At 34.8% G+C, this 22,426-nt stretch overlaps 1 protein-coding gene across 1 annotated transcript; it reads left to right on the forward strand.

The window, feature by feature from the left end:
• The first annotated feature begins 1,896 nt into the window (after positions 1 to 1,896).
• Positions 1,897 to 21,788, forward strand: LOC129301004 (exocyst complex component SEC6). The gene is made up of 27 exons (XM_054939589.1): positions 1,897 to 1,977; positions 2,151 to 2,377; positions 3,738 to 3,776; positions 4,060 to 4,148; positions 4,276 to 4,366; positions 5,305 to 5,394; positions 5,507 to 5,586; positions 5,736 to 5,828; positions 6,433 to 6,459; positions 7,649 to 7,756; positions 9,308 to 9,434; positions 9,567 to 9,611; positions 10,664 to 10,719; positions 11,123 to 11,231; positions 12,561 to 12,701; positions 12,800 to 12,979; positions 13,153 to 13,236; positions 13,340 to 13,426; positions 14,372 to 14,416; positions 17,487 to 17,565; positions 18,446 to 18,515; positions 19,599 to 19,686; positions 19,802 to 19,891; positions 20,011 to 20,127; positions 20,650 to 20,712; positions 21,181 to 21,317; positions 21,422 to 21,788. The coding sequence occupies exons 2-26, from the start codon at positions 2,249 to 2,251 to the stop codon at positions 21,310 to 21,312; spliced, it is 2,259 nt and encodes a 752-aa protein (XP_054795564.1). The 5' UTR covers positions 1,897 to 1,977; positions 2,151 to 2,248; the 3' UTR covers positions 21,313 to 21,317; positions 21,422 to 21,788.
• Positions 21,789 to 22,426: the final 638 nt, after the last annotated feature.

A 22,426-nucleotide genomic window follows, 5' to 3' on the forward strand; every position in this document is an offset into this window, starting at 1 on the left:
ATTAGAACAAGCCCAAGCTGAACACTCTTACATGAGAGAGGCAGGACAAAAGTAACGGCTTAGAGGCAGAGATCGTGCTCACTTTCAGATAGAGGCCCAGTTTTTGAAAATACACTCAGAAGGACAAAGCCCGTTAAAAAGCCGTATACATGGGCTTCTATATGTTTGGTCCATTGGTCCTAACCGATGTCAATAAAATTTGACTGTTTGTTTTTTTTTTTTTTAAATTTCACAGCACAGACACTCATGAATAATCTATTAGTATTACTATTTCCATTTAACTAATCCAAATTTCATTGTATGAGACTATTTTTACTGGCAACAATCTCACGGGGAATCTGATCGATCTTCAAACAGTTGAATTATTACTTGTTTGTGGTTCAATAGCTAGAATGCAATAGAGAGTATTGTAATTAAATTAATGTGTTTGTAATTTTTTGTATAAAAATTAATGTGTTTGTAGCTTTTGATTAATTATCTTAGACAGGCAATAAAAATGCAGATAAAAAAAAAAGAAACAATAAGCATCCAAATTCGCTGATAAAAAATAAGTCTTAAGAGATTACAAAAGTAAAATAAAAATGCAATTTAAATACGAAGTAGAGAGGTTTGGAAATTATAATAAAAATATATTAAAAAAGTTTGAAAGATTTTGAAAATTGGTGGATGGCCCACTATTACAAGTAAGTAATATAGGCTAAGTTTTAGTTAGAGCTTAGCATCAAGAAGTAATAATTTGGCCCCCGAAACCCTCCCTTGTATAAGGAAGTCATGGGGTTTCTTTTTTTGTTGTCGTTTCTTCTTAAAAAAGGGGCAAAAGAGGGTCTATTTTATTTTGATGTGCAAAAAATTAAATAAATCATGTCTCATGAGTGGGGTTCAGGTTAAACTATGTTTTTAAATTCAAAAAACATTTATAAAAATACTTATAAATTATTTACGATAATTTCATATTTAGCACATATCTTATATATAAAGTTTAACTCCTTATTATTAGAGGAATGTCCATTTTTATTAATCAACCACGGTACATTACACATGCTAATTCACTTATAAAGTTAAAAAAAAGGAAGCAATGAACCTACCATAGGTGAAAAATAAAACAAAATAAGATTTCCCCTATTCCACTAGATAAGATGGTGCTACCTCAGTCATCCTTGCAGTGCCATGCTGCAATCCAATCCTCAGCATTCTTACACAATTCTTGAAAGCTATGATGGCCCACAACCTTCAATAGACCCTCCATAGATCAAAACATTAGCGACACAACATCACACAGCAGCCCCGGTCACAGAATTTTGCATCCAACTGCTTGATTCTTCCAGAAGGAGTTCTGTTGGGTTTATGATTATATATTAGCAACCTCTGCACCAACTCGATCAAAACTTTGAACCTTTGTTCTATAACCCTGTGAGCGATCCTTTGAATGAGATTATAAGCTTCACCACATGTGACAGGTTAGTTTTTAAATCAACAAGTCATCAAGAAAAATTAATTCTGTCACTAATGCGTAGCTTAACATATCATCTTATGCTAAGAAACGTTATATACACTCATATATATTAGGTCCCTCATCCGAGTGTCTTGAAGCTGATTTATGGCGAGGAAGGTAATGCCGTCAGTCAGACATCTTTCTTTAATCATAGCCTTGTTTGTATTCAACTTTTGTTGTTTTACTAATAAATAATAAATATTGAGAAAACAAACTTCTTTTTTATTTTTTTTATTGTCTGTACAACTCTTTCTTCTTCATTTTTCTGGATCGCCCCGTGCTATTTAGACATGGCAATTAATGACTTTTCTCTTGTTGCATACTGATACTAACCCCATCCCTCTCTTCTCTACCTCCCAACCAAGTCCCAAGAGTGCAAGGGGGTCGTGGTTCTTCTTTTTCGTTACCCGCCTAGCTGCCCGATCAATCACTACAACAAGCTTTTTCCTTGCCAGCAACGCTTTCTGAATCCATACTTGTTCTCAGTAGGATCTCTTTCCCTCTTCCTTTGCCAGATATTCAACTCAAATTCAACATCCGCGAAAGTCTTGACTTTTGCTCCAGCTGTTCGCCAAATTTGTGCTTCTAAAGGACATATTCTGTTCATTTTCCTAAAATTCAATTCAATTCAAGCTGAATTTGAGTTCTGTTCGTATAGGGTGCCGAGCCTGTCGGAGAATTTTGAGAGGAATTTTCTTATAAACTCGATTTTCTCGTGTCCTTCAACGTGGGCGGTTTTTGAGTAGTGACGTCAAAATGATGGTCGAAGATCTTGGAGTTGAAGCTAAGGAGGCAGCAGTTCGTGAGGTGGCAAAGCTTTTGCCGCTTCCAGAGCTCTTGCAGTCCATCTCATCTATGAAGGCCGATTACATTTCACGTCAACAGGTACTAGTCGAATTCAATTCGTTGTCTTTGATGGGTTGCTATATTTAGCTATTAAGGATTTTGGGGAGCCATATTTGTTACTTGTTGGTAATGAGGCAATTTAGATGTAACAAGGTGTATCATGGCAATGGGCTCTATTTTACATTGGTAGTTAGCTGATAGGTTTATCCAATTTCTTTCTTATCCATCCTTTTCAACAAATTGGAATTGGATGTTGTCGTTTAAAGAAGTAAAAAAAATCTTGAGGCAGCTGATTTTTTTTATGTGGGTTAGGGAGGAGATCGATATACGAGACTGATCAGTGTATGCTATGCATGAAGTCTGCATACTTTCCCCCTTTTTAACAGTCAATTCAATTAACATTGATCCCAAGGAAAAAAAGGGGGTAAAAGATATCAACAGAAGGGAGGAAACAACCAATTCTTATAGTTTCTATGCTAAATATGATGTTTAGAAAGTGATGAAATATGTTGGAGAGCAACGGAGTAGATGTTCAAGAACCATTTTCACTTCCTTTCTCTGTTTATAGGAATTTCTTTGTGTGCGTTTATACTGAAGATGAATTTTGCATATTTTCTTCATTATACCCCCGCCCCCCAGGGGTGGCGCTTGGGTGTGAGAAGTTTTCTATTGGGTTTATGCCAAGACCATGGCGTAATTCTTGAATCAATATGAGAAAATAGGGAGAAAAAAAATAATTGATAATGAGGTTGATGTGAGGTGCTGTCCCAGCAAGGATTGGCTCTTGTAGTTTATTTAAAGCATAGACCAAAATATTTGAAAGTTGGTGGCTTACTATTTGGGGAGGCTCAGCGTGCAGTGCTATGGCTCCCCCACCCCCTGTTGAGGATTGGGATTCTGAGGTTGATACCTGTGATTGATGATCACTAGAAGATACTGATCAGATATTCAATGAAGTATGTTGCCTCTAAAGCCTGTAGTTCATAATGTTTAGGTTAAATTTTCTGCACGGACATTTGCTATTATAAAAAATGCTGTCTCTTTTTATAATTCAATAATAGTGCCCATATTTAATGCATAATTTTTGGGGTTGGAATGGCATATATTGAGGAAGATGGTAGAAAACCATTTAAGATGGCTTGGAAATGTATAGAGAAAGCTGTGAGAGGCATCGGTGAGAAGAGCAAAGCAAATAGTCTTGACAAGAGAAGTAGAGGAAGATAGAGAAGACACTTACGGAAATGGTTGAATGAGACCTTTCAGTTAACAGTATTCCTATAAACTTGGTTGATGGTAGAGCACAATTGTATTGTGCAATTCATGTAGCTCACTCCACTTAGTAAGATAAGGCTTATTGTTGCTGTTAGTTCTGATTGTTGCTATTTTGCTTTATTTACAGGCTAATGATGCACAGCTTAGTACAATGGTTGCAGAGCAGGTAAATATTATTGAAGAATTCTGAAATGGAGAACTCAGAATTTTGTATTCTGCCCAATCTTATACCAGTACGTTAAAAATTCAGTGCATAAAAGGGATGTATCACATGCCCTCTATTGCAACAATAGAAGGCATATGTTATCTGAACTTTGGAGATTATTGTGTCAGCATGATATCTATACCATTAAATATGCATCACTATATGCGTTCTGCACTGCTGTTGATACTCTTGATCTGTTATTTCACATCTTCTGTTTCCTTGGCCAAAATATTCTTGAGTGCAGGTTGAGCAAGCACAGGCCGGATTGGAATCACTTAACTCATCTCAAAAGACAATAAATCGGCTTCGTGAAAACTTTGTCTCCATTGAAAAGTATGTAAACAATGAGATGGAGATGGACTAACATATTTTATGACTTCTCAGAGTGTGCTTGTTTAGTCTTGCAATCTTGATTACTTTTGAGCATAATGTACCTTTTTTTTTTTTTTTGGTGAATCAGGTTTTGCCAGGAATGCCAAACATTAATTGAAAACCATGACCAGATAAAGCTACTTAGCAATGCAAGAAATAATTTAAACACAACCTTGAAGGTTATTTTCTTATCCTTTTTAATGAAACCATTTATCATGATTGAATTGTAAAACATTACATTGTCCTGAGAGTTGATATCTTAATCTCCCCTTCCTGTGCTTTGCATGAGTTTTATGCTTGGTTTTTCTTGGTCAACCATGGTTAAAGTGAAGATGTAGTGCCATACTTCCGCTAAAAGGCTTCTTGTGTTGTATCAACCATTAATATTGTATTTGGTCTTTGGGATAAGTTGATAGTTGCGACAACTATCAAGCAGTGATTATAGGAAAAATACCACTCCAGGTCCCTATGCTTCAATTGTGTTTTGTTTTACTCCCTATAGTTTTTTTTCCCCATGATTTTCTATCCCTTTTATTTGCTCCATTTGAATTGATAGTCCTTGTGTTTTTAAAAGTACTTGGAAGGATCATGAGATGGCCCAAATGGAATTAATTTTGTTGAGGTAGACTTAATGCTGTTAATCCCACTACATGACTAGGGAAAAAACATGCTGACCTGGAAAAAATTAGAAAATTGTCTGATTAAAAATTTGATTTGATTAAAAAGAAGGAAAAGGAATCCCACTTCCTTAAAATGACTGTGTGTGAGTCAGAGGGAAAAGGGCATTGCACAAGCATAAGGGACTGGACCTCAGCAAAATTAACATTGTTTGGGTCAAGTCGTGGTGTTTTTGAGTATTTTTCAAAGTAAAGGAACTAACAGCTCGGACAGAGTAAACAAAAGGAAAGAGAAACCATGAAAGTAAACTGTAGGGACTAAAAAAAAAAACTGATTAAAGTATAGGGACCTGAAATGGTATTTTCCCTTGTAGGGAATATGCCTTGATTTTAACTAATTGTAGTTTAAACCTGGTTTTGGCGAGATCTATCACTGCATTTTCAAAATCTTAGCCTTCCTCATATAATTTTGACCATTCAACTCCTCTGTCTTCTAATAGGATATTGAAGGTATGATGTCCATCTCTGTTGAGGCAGCAGAGGCTCGGGATTCTTTGAGTGATGACAAAGAAATTGTAAATACATACGAGGTAATATTGGCCTTACTTGTGCTGTGATTAATTATTATGCTTAACATCTAGTGCTTTTTGAAATCTTATATACCTTTTCCCTGTTCCCCCTTTTCATCTTTTACTGTTATAGAGGTTAACAGCCTTAGATGGGAAGCGGAGGTTTGCATTAGCAGCTGCAGGTTCTCACAAGGAAGAGGTTGGCAGATTAAGGTTTGCACGTTCTTAAGTTCAATCCTGACTATTTAGATGATGATGAAATGGCTAAGATCATTGATGATTTATGTTGCTTTCCTCAAGTTCTTTTTTTGCCCCAACATCGGAATATATTTTTCTTGTCTTAGTCTTGGCATATGTCTCAGGGAATATTTTGAAGATGTAGATCGAACTTGGGAGACCTTTGAGAAGACATTGTGGGGCCATATTTCCAATTTCTATAAACTTTCTAGAGAAAGGTTTGTGCCTTTTTTATTTTGGAATTTCTTTTTTGGCGATGGGTTTGTGTCATTTTTATTGTGTTTGGCCTATGACTCAACTTCTATGAATTGAGTACTCTGAGATTTGAAATCAAATTATGATTTTTATTGATTTGAAGGTTGTAACAGATTTGAGTCATTTGTGCTTTCGTTGAAGCCTTCCTTATTTTTGGCCAATCTTTAAGTACTTCAAGGACTTACTTAGGTTTGGGATTTTTTATGCGTGAGGCATACTAGAGAGTTTCAAGGGTTTTGTCAACTTTATCTAGAATTATGAGATATTAATGCATTTTTTTTTTCACTTTTGTTTTCATTAAGATATAAGATGTCGTCATTATAATAAACATCTGAAATAGAAGGACCACTATTTTAATATACACCAGAAGCAGCTGTGTGCTTGGCAAGGATGTTGGAGAGAACTACGGTTGCTTAGTGTGAGATTATAGATATAGGAATGACAATTTGGTGGGTTTGATTTTTATTCCACAGCAACAGACTTGGCTGCATTACATTGGCAAACATGAAGCTATGCGCTTTGATTGCAATAATATGCATAATTCCTTTCTTTTTTTCCCTTTTGCAGCCCTCAAACTCTGGTTCGTGCTATAAGGTATGCTGTTTGCCGACAATGACATTACCTTTCTACTTTTCTGTATTTTTTTCCTCTTTTGAATTGTTGGTTAAATGGCTTCACTGTGTATCAGTGCAGTTCCATGTTGCCAATTGAAACTTAATTATTTTTGTTAGCAGTTTGTTCATAATATTCTAGCACATCCACTTTATGATTGTGCTACGAGCTTCTTGCCTTCAATGAAGACTCTTTGACGCCTGTTGTTACAACTTATGGCAGGAAGAGTCAAAAGAAGATTTATAGGATTCAGCTACTTTGTATAGGCCTTAACTTTACTTAGCAAGATTATGTGTTACTATAAGATGTTTTGCAAGTTTTGAATATATAAGAAAATGACAGGCATTTTCATCCTTTTTTACACACACAGGAATGGTTCTTAATTTTTTCAGATAAAAATGATGTTTTGCAAATTCACTGGTATCACAATGGAAATTACAAGGTAACAATCTTTGTATTAGGAAATATAACACTAGCACTATGAAGGGTGTCCAAAACTTCAGTGATAAAGCCAGATTTGGTATGGATTGTTAGGAAGCGCAAGCTAGTATAGTCCATGTCTTCCCTCATCCTTATCATAATTTGATCATGAAACACAGGTTGGGAGAATATAAGACTGCAATTTAATAACTTTCGGAGTTGATTAACAAATAGAAATTTGTGGACAATTGAGGAACATCTACTTGAAGTTTCATTGAGACATTCAAGATCTGATTTAAGCCTTCCAATTTCTCGTTGGAGATTTTATTTTCAGACTGGGATGATATTACTAGGGCTGAAGACATAATTTGGTAATAGGATTTTTTTAGAAGCCAAGAATGGGCTAAAAACAATGGAAGCTAACGAATTTCATATACCATCTGTTGCTCATTTTGAAATTTGTTTCTATCAAGAGAGTTTTACTAATTTCAATACGCACCCAGCTGATTTTAACAAGTTAATTTCACGTTTCTTTTCAGTTGTCATTTCCAACAACTTTGCTTTGGTGATGAATATTTTGTTAGCTACTTTAGCTATATAATTGTTTGGGTCAATCCCGTCCCTAATGGTTTTGCTTTCGAGTGTTGGATTTCCTTATGAATATCTGTGGGCAGGGAACATGTGGGTAGATTATCATTGCACTCTTCATATTAACATAATCTTGTTTTCTCTGTGTCAAATTCGGCTCTAGGGTTGTTGAGATGCAGGAAATCCTTGATCAACAGATTGCAGAGGAAGCAGCTGAAGCTGAGGGGGATGGTGCAATGGAATCAATTGCAAATCCACGGAAAACTTCCATGTAATTTACATTTTCTTATTGATAAAAAAAACTTTCATTATTTAGAATTGATTTACCATTAACATAATTATGTAGCCGACCCCACCTAGCGGGATAAAGGTTGTTGTTGTTGTATTATTTAGAATTGATTTACCATTATATGTGTTATATCTTCCCATTGTTATTTTTGGATGCACTAAAGAAGGGGGTTTGCATTGTGTGGTGCGCTTTTTCAGCTTTTTAAGACAGCGGTCAGTCTATTGAACTGTGTTTACTTTAAGGACAGGATGCAGCAGTATACTTGAGCTATAAAACATGGTTTTGATGCAAAAAAAATGATCCGATTCTGTTCAAAACAGATAAGACAGCAATTCTAACTAACAAAAATAGTGTATAGGAGAGGTGTCCACATTTAATACTCGACAGTACTTCAAACAGGATTGCCTTTAATAAGAGGGTACTTGTGAGTAATGGAAAAGAAAAAAAAAAAGAACAAAACAGTTAGCTGGCTTGACAATGAAGAAGTGATTTTTTCCCAGCGAGCTTGCAAGTACATAAGCATGAATGCAAGATGGTTTGTCATGCTCACCGAAAACATCTCCCCTGCTCACCACCAAAGAATCATTAACTACCCTTTCTAGCACATAGAAAGGGAGAAATGGCAAGATAATGTAAAATGGAAGAAAGATACCCTCTCAGGATAGGTTTTGCAGCTAACCTCAACCAAACACTAAAACCGTGAATATAATCCCAGACACAACTTCAAAGGTTTCCTAATGAATTGGCTGGATTAGGATTAAGAAACCAATGAAAAAAAAAAGCAAGATAAGATTCGGATGCACCTCTGGTCTGCTGTGAAGCTCTTGTACTTTTTTGGGGATGACATGATTGCTGGAGATCATACAGGAACCCAAGCCAGCCTTTACATAATTTAATCCAAGTTAGAGTGCAGGGTGACAATTTTCAGATAATATTTTTTAGTTAATTTAAATTCTGAGCTTGCCTTATTTAGATCTGAATACCAGTTAAAATTTTGAGTAGATTATGGTTAGGAATTCTTGCATGCTGTGCCGTTGAAATCTGCTCTTTACTTGTTCTTCATTAATTTCATTCACTTGTGATTTACTGGAAGTCTTTCATTTTTATTTTTTATTTTTTTGGTGACGAGAAGTCCTTCATTTTATTAGTCCTATCCCTTGAACATTAGCCTCAAGAGGAATTCTTTGTTTTTGTGATCGTTTTCTGAACATTAGTACATCAAAGTTGGATTTGATGCTTAATTTTCAAATCAGTGCTGCCTTAGAACCAAGTTTTGTTTGCATCTATTGTTGATTTCAGTATGGTTCAGGGATCTTTAAGCTTTTAATTTATGTGCTAAGGCATGTTATCATCAAAACAATCAGTAGGCTTCTGAAGAAACTTTGGAGTTAACAACCATTATATCTAATTGTCATGTCATCCTTTGATTTTGAGTGTCTTATTCTTATTCTCAACATGATGATATCTTTACTTGAAAGGGTGCAAGTTTTACTTTGAAATCACTAAGATTCTGTTGTCAATGATGAATTCCAGAAAATCTGCCAGTATAAAAAATTTAACACAGCAAAAACTAAAGGTTCAGGGGAAAGGCTATAAGGATAAGTGCTATGAACAGATACGGAAGACTGTAGAGGAGCGGTTTAACAAGCTTCTCACTGAGGTACCTCAAATTGTGTACTTCATGCTCGGATGCTCCCATAACACACCCTTATATGCACACTCGTAGATTTACACTCACGCACACACACATAACCCTGTATGCAACTCACTGCCAATCTAATTTATGAATCAGCTTGTCTTTGAGGACCTTAAAGCAGCTCTAGAGGAAGCACGAAAGGTATGAGCATTATTTTTTGAAGCTTTTCTAACTCTTTATTTTTCTCCCCTTTTGGACCAAATAGCACTATTATTTTTACTCCTTTTCTCCTTTATCAGTTTATTGTACTTCTTCTCATCACAAACTGATTATTATATACCATTTTTGTAGCCTAGAGAATCTTAAAATTGCATTTCATTGCCTAATAAATTTTGTTGTGATTTATCATGTGTCCTCAGGAGACTTAAATATATAATGGTTGGAAATATGAGATAGATATCATGTTCTTTCTCTTGGAGACTGTTATATTAAATTAACATGTGATCCATGGAAATAATGTAACCTTTTTGTATTTTTCAATAGTACAAAATATATTCGAGCTTCTATATGACGCAATTCAAAGATTCTATTCATAAAATATCTGCATTATAATTTATAAAAGTTATAACTGGCAAGGCTTGTTGCAAGGATGACTCAATAAAGTAATCATTCAATAAAGTTGTGGTGGAAAATGGGTTTTTACAATTACATACAATCTTGATGAAAGCTTAAGCTGTTAAGAAACCTGTTGTTATGACAGAGGATGCTAACAGTGTCCGTCAGCCCATAAACTACTAAAATGCATAATCCTGAAAGACTTTGATTCTCACAGATAGCATCCCGCCAACCTCCTCCAACCTTGAAGAAAGGAGCTTGGTTATGATCTCGTAATCACAAGACATCATTCTAATAGGTTCTAAAGTCATGCATGAAACTTTATGCTAGTAACTACTATAAATAAAATAAAAAATTCATAAAATCCTTTGTCAGGCCATCATTCAGAAAGGACCAAGCAAAACTGAAACCATCAAGACCAGCAGCATTCTCTTGATCCACCATTCATTACACACCCTAAGTTGGTGTACCATTTGATTTAAAATGTACGTACAAATGTATTAAAAAAATGTACATACAAAAATGTTTCATCATTGATATAGAAAATCAGAATTTGGCACTTGTTCCCTGTATTTCTTCGACATCATCCAATCTCCTATTTATGCCCCTCATTAATGGAACCTTTTTAAGTCATACAGATTCAAGAGGAACTTGGAGATGTCTACGACTATGTAGCCCCCTGCTTTCCTCCAAGGTTTGCTTTATTCCTGAATATACTGTTTCTCCCCCTCTTTTTTGACAGGCTTTTGGTTAATATGTCAATCTTTTGAGATGTTATTTGGGTGTGGTTCCTGCTATAGTATCTTCTATGACAATGGTTTTTCTGATTTCTATATGTTAATAGCTTTTTTAATTAATAATTATAGTTCTTCCTATCTTTATTTAATTAATTTGCTAGTCATTGAGGATCACATGCACACATATCTCTGTGTGTGTACTGTTGTCTGTTATTATGGCTCATAAAAGTGTCTCTTAGACATGGTTCTGTATATGAGGATAAGCTGCATATTTTATTACGCTTGAGGGTGCATTTTTTATTGTAAGTTTTCTTTATTTACATGTTTAATTTGCTATAATTCGGTTTCCTTTGCTGACAGATATGAAATATTTCAGCTGATGGTAAATCTGTACACAGAAAGATTTACTCAGATGCTAAGATTGCTCAGTGACAGGGCAAATAATTTAACAAACATTGAGATATTAAAGGTATTTTGGCAGTGTCATTACTGTTGATTGTTATCTCATTCAATATCTTATTCTCTCTTCACCAAGGGGAGCCAGTTGAGCTTTATTTTTGCTCCCAGAACAAATTCATGCTTGCAGATCCCTTACAGTTGCAAACTTCCCAGTCTCCTATTGGAAAAAGGAAAAAAAAAATGTGGGAATGGGATACGTGTTTTGTAATCCTGAAAGTGATGCCTCTCCTAGTAGTGTATGATGAATCCATATCTTACAAATGAAACTGTATTACAGTTGGATGTTGAAGAATTTATGGAAAAGCTAACTTTATTGATTGTAATTCTAAGGTACAAGCAAAAGAGAAAGCTCCAAAATCTATAGGAGCCCAAAGCAACATTCTAAAAAAGAACCGAAAAGCAAATAAAAAGAACACATAAGGAGAGTATACAAACGGCTTAAAAATAAAAGTAAAGGAAAGAAAAGATAATGAGACTGGCGTTGAAAATCAAGTCTTAGAGACTTAATAGAGACTTGATTGATCTGATTTTGTTTTGATCTCAATCAGGAATATTATTTCCAGCTTTAGTTGATACTATCAAAATGCACCAGATTAGGAAATATCACAGTGAGATTTTCTCGCTGTTGAGGATTATGTTGACATGTTATTTATTGTAAATGGTTGCATTTGATTATGGCTGATTAGACTGTGATTAGGCAGATTTGATTTGTAATTATTTGCCATTAATTCTTGTCCTGTACATAACTATAAATAAAATGGCCTGGTAGATCAGTACTTACTGTCTACTTTTCCCTCATATTCTCTCTTTTCCCCCGTACTTTCTCATACTTGCTCAAACTCTCCATGGTATCAAAGCCTCTTGTGGTTATGCCTCGTTCAAATCATCCTAGCTTCATATGCATGCATCTTAGGTGCTGTCGAACTCCTTGTTGCTGCAATATTACTTTGAAGTGTCAGATTATAGTTTTCAAAGAAAACAATGCAATTCAAAGATTTTTTTAACGTAAAAAAGTTCAGAGACTTTTATATGCATTAGTAGTGACTTAGGGGTTTTCTTGTTGATGTTCAACCGTTCATTTCTTGGTGGATGTTATAATTTTCTTCTTGTCCTCAGTTACAACTTTTTGAGGTTGCTAATGTTTTCATGACTTACTGGCTTTTAGATATGTGAAAGCAGCTAAATTTAACCCATCATTTGTCTACAATTGTTGATTAAAATGACAGATAGTTATTTTATAAGCTTTTCCCTTTTTTGGGAATTTTTTGGTCTTTGCCTCTTTAGTATCTGGCGTAACTTTTACGTGTTACAATTTTCTGATTTTTTGGTTATCTAGTAGGTGACCAGTTGGGTTGTTGAATATCAAGATACTCTGATTGGGCTAGGTGTTGACGAGACTCTGGCTCAAGTTTGTTCTGAAAGTGGTGCCATGGATCCTCTTATGAACTCGTATGTTGAAAGAATGCAAGCTACAACAAGGGTATTTCTTAGCCACCTTATCTATCGATTTGACTAATTATTTGAAATTCTTCCTTGGATCTCTTTTTAATATTATGCTTTTGTTCATGTGGCTTTTAGAAATGGTACATGAATATATTGGAGGCTGATAAAACGCAGCCCCCAAAGAAAACAGAAGATGGAAAGCTGTATACCCCAGCAGCTGTTGATCTGTTCAGGATACTTGGAGAACAAGTACAAATTGTTCGGGATAATAGTACTGATGTTATGTTATACAGAATTGCCTTGGCAACCATTCAGGTAATTGCCTTGGCATCCAAACCCTCGGTGAAAAGTGATATTTAGGCAAAACATTGCAAATAAATTTTGCTGGTGGTGCAACATGCTAAAATTTCTTCATTCTCACAATAATATCACCAAATAACCACAACTTATAGTGTCCCTGTGGTTTTTGACATTCTGTAATTTTACAGGTGATGATTGATTTTCAAGCAGCTGAAAAGAAGGGACTTGAAGAACCTGCTTCTGAAATTGGTCTTGAGCCTTTATGTGCAATGGTTAGTACACTTTATTGAGTATTAGGTTATTGATATATTTCTTCAATAATGCATTGTTTTGAAGCTCGTGTTAACATAAGATTCCATGGAACGTTGTATTTAGATAAACAACAACCTGCGCTGCTATGATCTTGCAATGGAGCTGAGTAATAGCACCATGGAAGCTCTTCCACAAAATTTTGCTGAGCAGGTTTGGAGCTTGGATTTTGTGTTTGTTATGGCTAGTTTGATTTGTTTGTTAACTGTTGCATGATTGACCTACTCTTTGTTGTTATTGCATTTTCCCAAATTTATGTTTATATTATTCTTCTTTATTGATGTTTCCTGCATTGAATTCCCACTATTTTGTGCTGCCTGGAAATCAGCTTTTTGGAAACATGATTTATTTCATTCTGAAGAAGAGTTTGGATGGATGGTCAATAAGTGTTGAAGGTCCAGAGGCCAGACCATTCTTTGTATTTTTTCCAATCTGATCCCAAAATTGGGCCAAAGCAATATGCCAATACCACTACGAGTGCCAGAGCTTGTTTCTTTGATATCTTAATTTCCATCCTACTCTTGTCAACACTAAACTACAAATGAAGACACATAACATCATATAAACATAAGAATTACAATCTTTTCAAAGTGACTTGGTGATGATATTAACATGCTTCTTTCTTGTTTAACTAGAGTTCATGGGGTTTTTTTGGCCCCCAAACTTTTTTTAAGCAGTATCTGTGGGTAGTTGTGTGTGTACATTATTCTTACTATTTGTGCTGTATTGGCCCTTTATCTTAAAATAAATAAATAGTTATTGATTTTTTACTGTTTACCACTCTGATGGAAGTGCTATGCTTATATTGTTTATGAAATTGTTTTGAGATTACCTTCGCTATAGGATTTTATTTATTAATAAATTTTGCTTATTCCTATTGTTCTATGTCTAGCGTATGTTAAATGTTTGTTCAAAGTATCTCTCGAATGTATTTGCTTTCTTCTATCTCTCTCTCTCTCAAAAAAAGAAAAAAAAAACAGAAATATTTTATGAAAGGAAAAGGAATCTGTATATTTGTTGAGCATGATATTGGAAGTAGTGAAGTTCTTCATTGGTTTTTCTTGATTTTATATCTTCAGATTTGCTATTTCATTACAGGTTAATTTTGAAGACACCTGCAAGGGATTTCTAGATGTTGCTAAGGTATAAGAATGTCTACTACACGTTTTACTCTAATACTTTCTCGGTGGATATTCATTGAATTCACATTATTTTAATCAACTGAATTCAGCATAATGCAGTTTATGATTACTAGTTCAACATGTGATTTCCTTCGTAATTGAGATTCCGGAATTCATCTTGATAACATATCATGCATCCAAAGAGCCATAAATCTTTTTTCCCCATTGGCTTGGACCTACAGAAATTTAATGCATGGGATGCAGTAATTTATGTTGGTGAGGAAGCCTCTGATTCTTGGAGTATTGCATGTTATGAAGGGGAAGAAAATAATTATCTTGACTCTGTACCTGGATACCATGAGAAACGACATTTCTCTGTGCAGTTACCTAGTAAATCTTTCTAATTCATTTAAAAGGTAGCTATTTTATATCACAGAACCTGAAGATAACTGTCCCTTTTTCCTTTAACCCTCTCATTTAAATCTCTTATGCATTATGTATGGACAGCCTTTGAGAGGCTATTAATAACATTGTAAACACATTAATTGTTATTATTTTTCATCTGTTGTTAATCATGCATTCAAAGATGTGCAAATCTATATTTATTGTTCTTCCAAATAAAATTTAACATGAGAACAGAAATATGATAACTGAAGAGGCTTGCACAATGAACTCTCCATGTAGTAGCAGCTGTTTCCCCTTTTATTTATAATAATTAAAATAGAGATTAACTACGACTTAAACTTGTGAAGATAAACGATACAGATCATTAAGCCTCCTAAACAATGTTAAAACTTTTAAGACTTTTGAAATGATAAACTTGAACTTAAGGGATGGATAAATTCCCAATCCATTAGTAGTTCCACTTAGATATGTGGAATTCTTGATCCATTAGATAAGTTATTCTGTTCCATATTTATATACTCTTATTTGCATCTTTCTTGAAAAGGACGCCTTTGGTAGATGTTGCTTCGAGTAGCCCAGGATTCTATGGACTCTTCCATGAGCACTTCAATGGCTTTATTCATGTATTGATCAACAAAACTCCTACAAAAGGAGATATCAGATCTAGTGTCAAAGAGATAGGTACATTTCCTACCAGCCTTTGATACCTGTTAGTGCCAATAGGAACCCCATCTTGTTTTTAACTCTTAGAAGTAGACTTCATGAGAGTATTTGATGGCTTGCAACCAAGATATTATTTCAAGAAGGTCAAGAGTGAGTTTTGGTTGAGAAACTGAAATTCCCTTTCTTGATTGAGCTACTTCTATTTTGACAGACACCTAGGGAATGGGGAACCCTCCACCAAAAGCTGGCTATAAGGGGGTAGAACTAATTCATTTAAGTACTCCATAGGGTATCCCATACTACTCAATGTGAGATTTAGGTATCCCTTGCTACCTTGATCTCCATCAATTAGCCATATTTGAAGAGTCAACATCCCTATGGCTATAGTCAACAACATTTCACTCGACTTTTTTTCCAATTATAACTCTCTAGGTTGGCCCTTTTTGGAGTTGGCGACAGTCGAGCTTTGGTGCTAATGTATGGACACTGAAGTGGAATGATGAACCTTCCCCTAAAAGTTACCTATCAATATAAAAAAAAAAAACCACTTATGGGATACAGTATCCCATAAATCCTCTAATATATTTCATTGTGAGGCTTAAGCATCATATGCTACCATGGTCTCTACTCTCTATCATGTCCCCAAAAATACCTCATCTTGTCAAGGCCTTAGATTATCAATTCTATAGAAAGTATATCATTTAATCAATTTACTTCTTCTCAAAGTCACCTGTAATGCCTGTGTTGTGTACATGAACAATTAGAACAGCCACCTTTATTTCAGAAGAGAACTTCAAGAATAAGGTACGACCAATTGGCTTTCCCATGAATATATCCATAGCTCTTCACAGTTCTTGTAAACTTGCTAGACCTTGCCCTTGGGGATTACTTGAGGAATGAGGACGTGTAATGACTTGTTCAGCTTACACTGTTTTTGCCTTCACGCAGATGATCATCCAAAGGAATCTCTATGTTGACTTTGTTCTCTAGATACCATTTGAAGAAAACAATATGGACATATGTTTGATAAAGTTGCCAACCTAAATTTTCTACCAAATAGAACAATATGTTGATTGTGTTAATTTTTACAACTTAACCAAATGTCTACTGGTAGTGTTTTCCACATGGTTTGAGTGAGCACTCTAGCTATCAGAATAGCTTTATAGTAAGTTATACTTTCCTTTAGCCTTTAGGTTGTAGTTAACAATGAATACCCAGTTACCACCCACAAGTCTTATCTTTGAGCTGACTAGTGATTGTTCAGGTGCCATTTGCTTCAAGTGCTGTCATTTCTTTTTTGGATAAGAGAACACTTTCACAGATTATCATATTTCTTATCTGATACGACCCCATCACTGGTCAATGTCAAAACTTTGTAAAGGAGACATAAAAAGAATAGAAAAGTGACAGCAAAAATGGGACTGTTGGTTTAGGAGAAAATCCTATTGGTAAAGACCAGCTGACACATCAAAGTTGGGAAGCAAAACTAGGTAGTGTTGGTAGGAGTAATGAGTAATTGTTTGGCTCTTTAAATCTGTAATTTCATGCAGAGCGGGTTGCAGGGTATTTTGGAGAATTGTGGTCAAAGCGAGGAGAGTTATGGCCTCTCAAATGCCAGATTGGGCGTGGAGAAGATCATCTTTTCTTCATCATTTTATCTTTTTACCTTATGAGTATTTTTGAGAGGCTTGTGTTTGTGTTGCTGTCAAGAGGGTGTATCTTATGATGTTTCATGTACTCTGTAATTGTCATCTGAGTGTAGTTTCAGTCTTTATTTTGCTTGTAATCCCACTCTATCATTCAGCAATAGTAATTTTTAGTTACTTTTGAAGTGTATTTTCTGGTTTTCCTTGTTTTTAAGCTTAAGAGAGTAGAGGGTTCCATTGTTATCCTTTAATACTCCCTATTTAGCATGTAAATGAAGGTTTATCAACAATATCTATGTTGTCAGTCAGTTTGATGATGTCAGTTATATGGTAACGGTTAAACTATTATAATATAATTTTTTTGCATTTTGATGATAGGAAGCTGTGCATCAAACTGTGTGTGTGATTTTTGAAGATCCCGGTGTCCAGGAGTTGTTGGTGAAGCTATACCAGACAGGTTAAGTACTTTTACCCATTACCTACTGACCTAGTATTGTTCTTATAATATTTAGTCTAATTAATGTAATAGTACCCATTACCTACAGGCGAAGAAATGTTGGACTCATGAATAATAGGCTGAAACGCTGAACTAACTGGTGGCCTTTGGGAGGTGTGAGGTCTTTGTGTGAAAGAGAGAGTCATTTATTGTCGGTGAGGGGATCAAGGGAGAAGTAAGCAATTAGTGAGTGAGTGTGTGGAGAGTCTATGGCTTTCAAATGGGTAGAATTGTGTGTTTGTTTATATTTTTCCCTTTGATTTTTGGGGTTATAACTTGTAGTACTCACTAAGACCTACACTCTGGTGAAATTAATATTGCATTAATAAAATTTCTGGAGCCGTATCTGGTAGCATTACATGGGATATTCCAGGGATTTGTTCACCCACTTAGTAGAGTCACCTCCCAACCCAAATTTTGGACTTCCTTGTTAAGAAGGCTAAGGCGCTGAGAGGCATGTTCTTCATGTAGGCAGCTATTGCATTTTGTTTTCCTGGATTGTGTTTAGGGGTTTTCATTGTGCTTTTGGGATGTTTCTTTGCCCTTGAGCTCTGTGTTGTTATTCTCTGTGTAATTTTTGGGTATAAAAAATGCCATTGTCTTCAAACTTTAAGATGTCATAGGAAGAAAGCTGTTGGAAAGGCCAAGTTTGTGATCAATTCCAGGTTAACAGTTGCTCTGTACGATGTTTTTAAATGTTGCATGTAACAATATTAAATTTAAGTGTTTTATAAACAAGTCAATAAACCATGTTTTCTACCCTATCTTTTCAAGCACATGTTCTTACAACTCAGTTAATTGTTTTAACTAAAAACGTTGCCTTCTCTTTTGCATATGCCAGAGTGGAGCGAGGGGCAGGTAACTGAGTACTTGGTTGCAACATTTGGTGATTATTTCACTGATGTCAAAATGTAAGTTTATTTCCTGGTCCTAGTATCTTATTTTGTTCATTGTTCCACCTATGCCAAAATATTTCCACCATCAGGTTTCTTTTGTTTCAGTCAAGAATCCAGTCAACCTAAACAATTACTGTGAAGAAAGAACCAATTACTGATTTTTATGAACCATCAGACCTCCAGTTCTTTGTTTTAGTTGACAATCTGCATAAAGCTTCTTATGGTAACAAGAATTAAAGGTCTTATGGCTTGTGGCTCCTTGAATTCCATCCTGCAACATTCTGATTCCCTAATGAATGCTTGAGTTCATATCTGCATCTCTATGGCCTCATATGTTCATCATGAGTTGTCTTTCTTGAATAAAGGAGAACAAATAATTGATCGTACTGTGGGATCTTAAAATGTAATTAGGATTGAATATGTCCTCATGTTTTCTTTTTGAAAGGAGAGGGGGAGAGAAAATCAACAAAGAGTGACCTCTGCCACCGAGAGCAAGGGGTTCCAAATCAAGGGTTCAAACTGGGGTCATATATGAAAGGGTTTAGGAAGGGGGCATTCCTTTGTTTCCTCGGAAATGTAATGCATTAAACTGGAGAGGAAGAAAGGACACTTCTCACCTTGAGATGTTCATTTCATATTGTAGCAACTAGCAACTTGGTTTCATTCCTAACCATTAATTAATAAAACTTACTGCCACCAAGTGCCTGGATCAACTGGTAAGGCGGGCTTAACCAGTGATTTTGAATTTAAGTCTTGGGAATATAGTAGTGTTAAAACTCAGTGGTAGAGCCCACTGTCCAAAAGGGTCCGTCAATGCTTGATCCGAATTAGTCCAGGGCAGGCTTACGATAACGGGTGTGCAAGCAATTAAAAAAAAAAAATGAAATTTACTATTGCAAAAGAAAAGGTGCTTTTGAACTATGCGAGCACCATTTGATTTTCTTTGGAGTTTCTAGTTTTCATGGGTCATGCTGCATCATTCTTTGCCAAGTCAAAGATGGGTAAGCAATAAGTACCCTTGCTCTTTTATAACTATTATAGATTGTTGAATATCTAGTATGTTGTGGAAATTTTACCAGTTACAGCTTTTCATTCAAGGTACATTGAAGAAAGATCTTTTAGAAGATTCGTTGAAGCCTGCCTTGAGGAAACAGTGGTCGTTTATATTGATCATCTTCTAACGCAGGTTCCAAACTCAAAATTACTGATAATCTTTTTTTTTTTTTTTGGGTCTTCAACTTTGCACTTTGTAACAACTCACCATTTATGACATCATTGTCTCCCTGATCATTTGATTGCAGAAAAACTATATTAAGGAAGAAACAATTGAAAGGATGAGGTTAGATGAAGAGGTTATCATGGACTTTTTTAGGGAATACATAAGTGTTTCTGTAAGTGCTCTTGGTTTAGTGCCTCTAACTATAGTCATTCTTAATGTGCAAATTATGCTGTTAGTCTAGGTATACTGTGCTCAAGCTTCTCATCGTTTATGTCCCTGCCATTGGATTAGAAAGTTGAAAGCAGATTGAGGATACTCAGCGACTTAAGGGAACTTGCTTCAGCTGAGAGTTTGGATACCTTCACACTCATCTATACAAATATTCTTGAACACCAACCAGACTGCCCGGTATGATTATCCTCAATATGATACTGGTTTCAATTATAGTTGATTAATCTATGAATGCAAATAAAAGTATTCTAAGGTTTATACTCTGAAGTTCCTTATTTTATTTTGAACACTCGCAATTAGATTATGGGCCACAAAAGACAGTAAAATGAGGGGGGAAAGCAGCTCATGACTTGGGCCCATTAATCTTTAGTAAATCCTTGTGATTTTTACGAAAGATCTGCCTCCTAAATGCCCTAGAATCTTGAAATATTAACCAGCAACAGATATTCAAGATAAAGAACTGGATTAGACTGAGAATTAAAAAAGTTGACCAAAATACATGATAAAAACAAACAGTTGTCACATGATCAATTTATCAAAATGCATTTCTTGTTTATCATATTATTCTTCCATTTTATATATCAGAAAATTTTTTGGTTTTTTTTTCTTTCTTTTTAAAGAAGTAAATGTCTCAAAGCTCGTGAAATTTTAAACTTGGAGTAGTCCTGGATGATGAACCAGTTTTCTGTGCTATTGTAGGCTGAAGTTGTTGAGAAGCTTGTTGGTCTACGAGAAGGCATTCCTCGAAAGGATGCCAAGGAGGTAAATAAAATTCAATGATTATTTTTCTTGACATCGAACTCAAAATATCTTCTAAAGCAGGGAATATGAATGGATAATTTATACAGTGGTAATGTTATGTTCAATTCTATGGGATCCAAATAATAAGGCGATTGTAGGTTTGCCTTCATGGAAATTTATTTGAAGAGAAGAGAAAATGCATGGTGGCATTGAGCCTAATCCTTGCCAGTCAACAAGATTTGGGCATATTCTAGTGGGAACATTTCGTGTACAGATTCCGTTACAACATATTGAACTCATATTCTGGGCCAATTTATGGCGCTTCTATCATTTAATAAACGAGACTAGTTGTCCCAAACTTGTAATTGGAAGAAATAGGACAACGTTGGAAAAGGAAAAATTGCAGTCATTGGTTGTTTAGGAGAGATTTACTGGAGAAATTTCATGGTTCTCAATTTCTTATGATATATAATTATCGCTGTTAATCAGGTCATACAAGAGTGCAGGGAGATATATGAAAATTCTCTTATTGATGGAAGACCTCCCAAAACTGGCTTTGTTTTCCCACGAGTGAAGTGCTTAAATGCATCATCAAAATCAATCTGGCGTAAACTCACTTAAATGAAGTAAGATTTCCACGAAATGCTTTATTCTCATTGTTGAAAATGATTTCAAAGCAGTTTCTTTTCTTTGATGTGCAACCTGCAAATCACACGTGAATTTAATGCAGGTCAGTTGTCAAATGAGGACATGGATCAAGCGGATAAGCAAAAGCCAATCATTGGAACCGTAGAGATCTGAAAACGGAGCACTTGGACCAGATTCGGTTTCTTGGAGACTAGTTTTTACGCCCTGTAATCAAATCTGTTGATTTGATATTTAGAATGTCCCGTAGTCATTAGATGACACAGATTTTCCACATTGGTTGGCACTCGGCAGTTTGTTACCAATTGTTTGATTCAAGGGAGTGGATTGATTGTTTTATTCTTATGCTTATCAAGTAAGTACAAGTGCTTTTGTTTTCCTAATAACTAGACATGTATTATCTGTAACTTGATGAATAACATTGTTCACTTATATAAATTGTTTTTGGGTTACCAGCGGAGGTTTTATATTTTATACTGATTGATATTGATTAGAACTACAAAACTGATTTAAACGAAAATGTTACTTTTTGTTCTTAACTTTTTTCCAATTATCGTTTTCATCTATAAGCTTTCATTTATAACAATTCAATATTTGTAGTTTATTGACTCGTAACATTTTAGTCTGTAATTTCTTGGTGATCAATGTTCATATTTAGTCCTTTAATTTTATATGATATTTTATTATTGTCCCTTTAACTTTATAAGATATTTTTTTAATTATTTAATTCTAACACCATTAGTTTTGTTCTGTCAAATTTTTTTATTAAACTTTTAAATATTGCCAAAACATTATTAAATGTTAATATATTAAGTTTAATTTTTTTTAAAATAATAATGATTGAATCAAAATAATCATTTAAAGTTAACAATGTTAAGGTTAAAAGATTAAAAAGATATTTTATAAAATAAAAAAATTAAATTAAAATTTTATAAAAATTTAAAGATTTAAAAGTATATTTTAACTATTTTTTAGCTTATCACAAATTTGTTCTTATTATTTTTTTGATTTAAAATAATTTAACTTAAATGTGCTGTAATGACTAAGTTGTTTTGAGTTACCGTTTAGTAAGTACATCAATAATTTGGGG

The sequence above is a fragment of the Prosopis cineraria genome, unplaced genomic scaffold (assembly GCF_029017545.1).
Source record: "Prosopis cineraria cultivar Desert tree isolate PC_DT_omini unplaced genomic scaffold, ASM2901754v1 PC1844, whole genome shotgun sequence".
NCBI lineage: Eukaryota > Viridiplantae > Streptophyta > Magnoliopsida > Fabales > Fabaceae > Prosopis > Prosopis cineraria.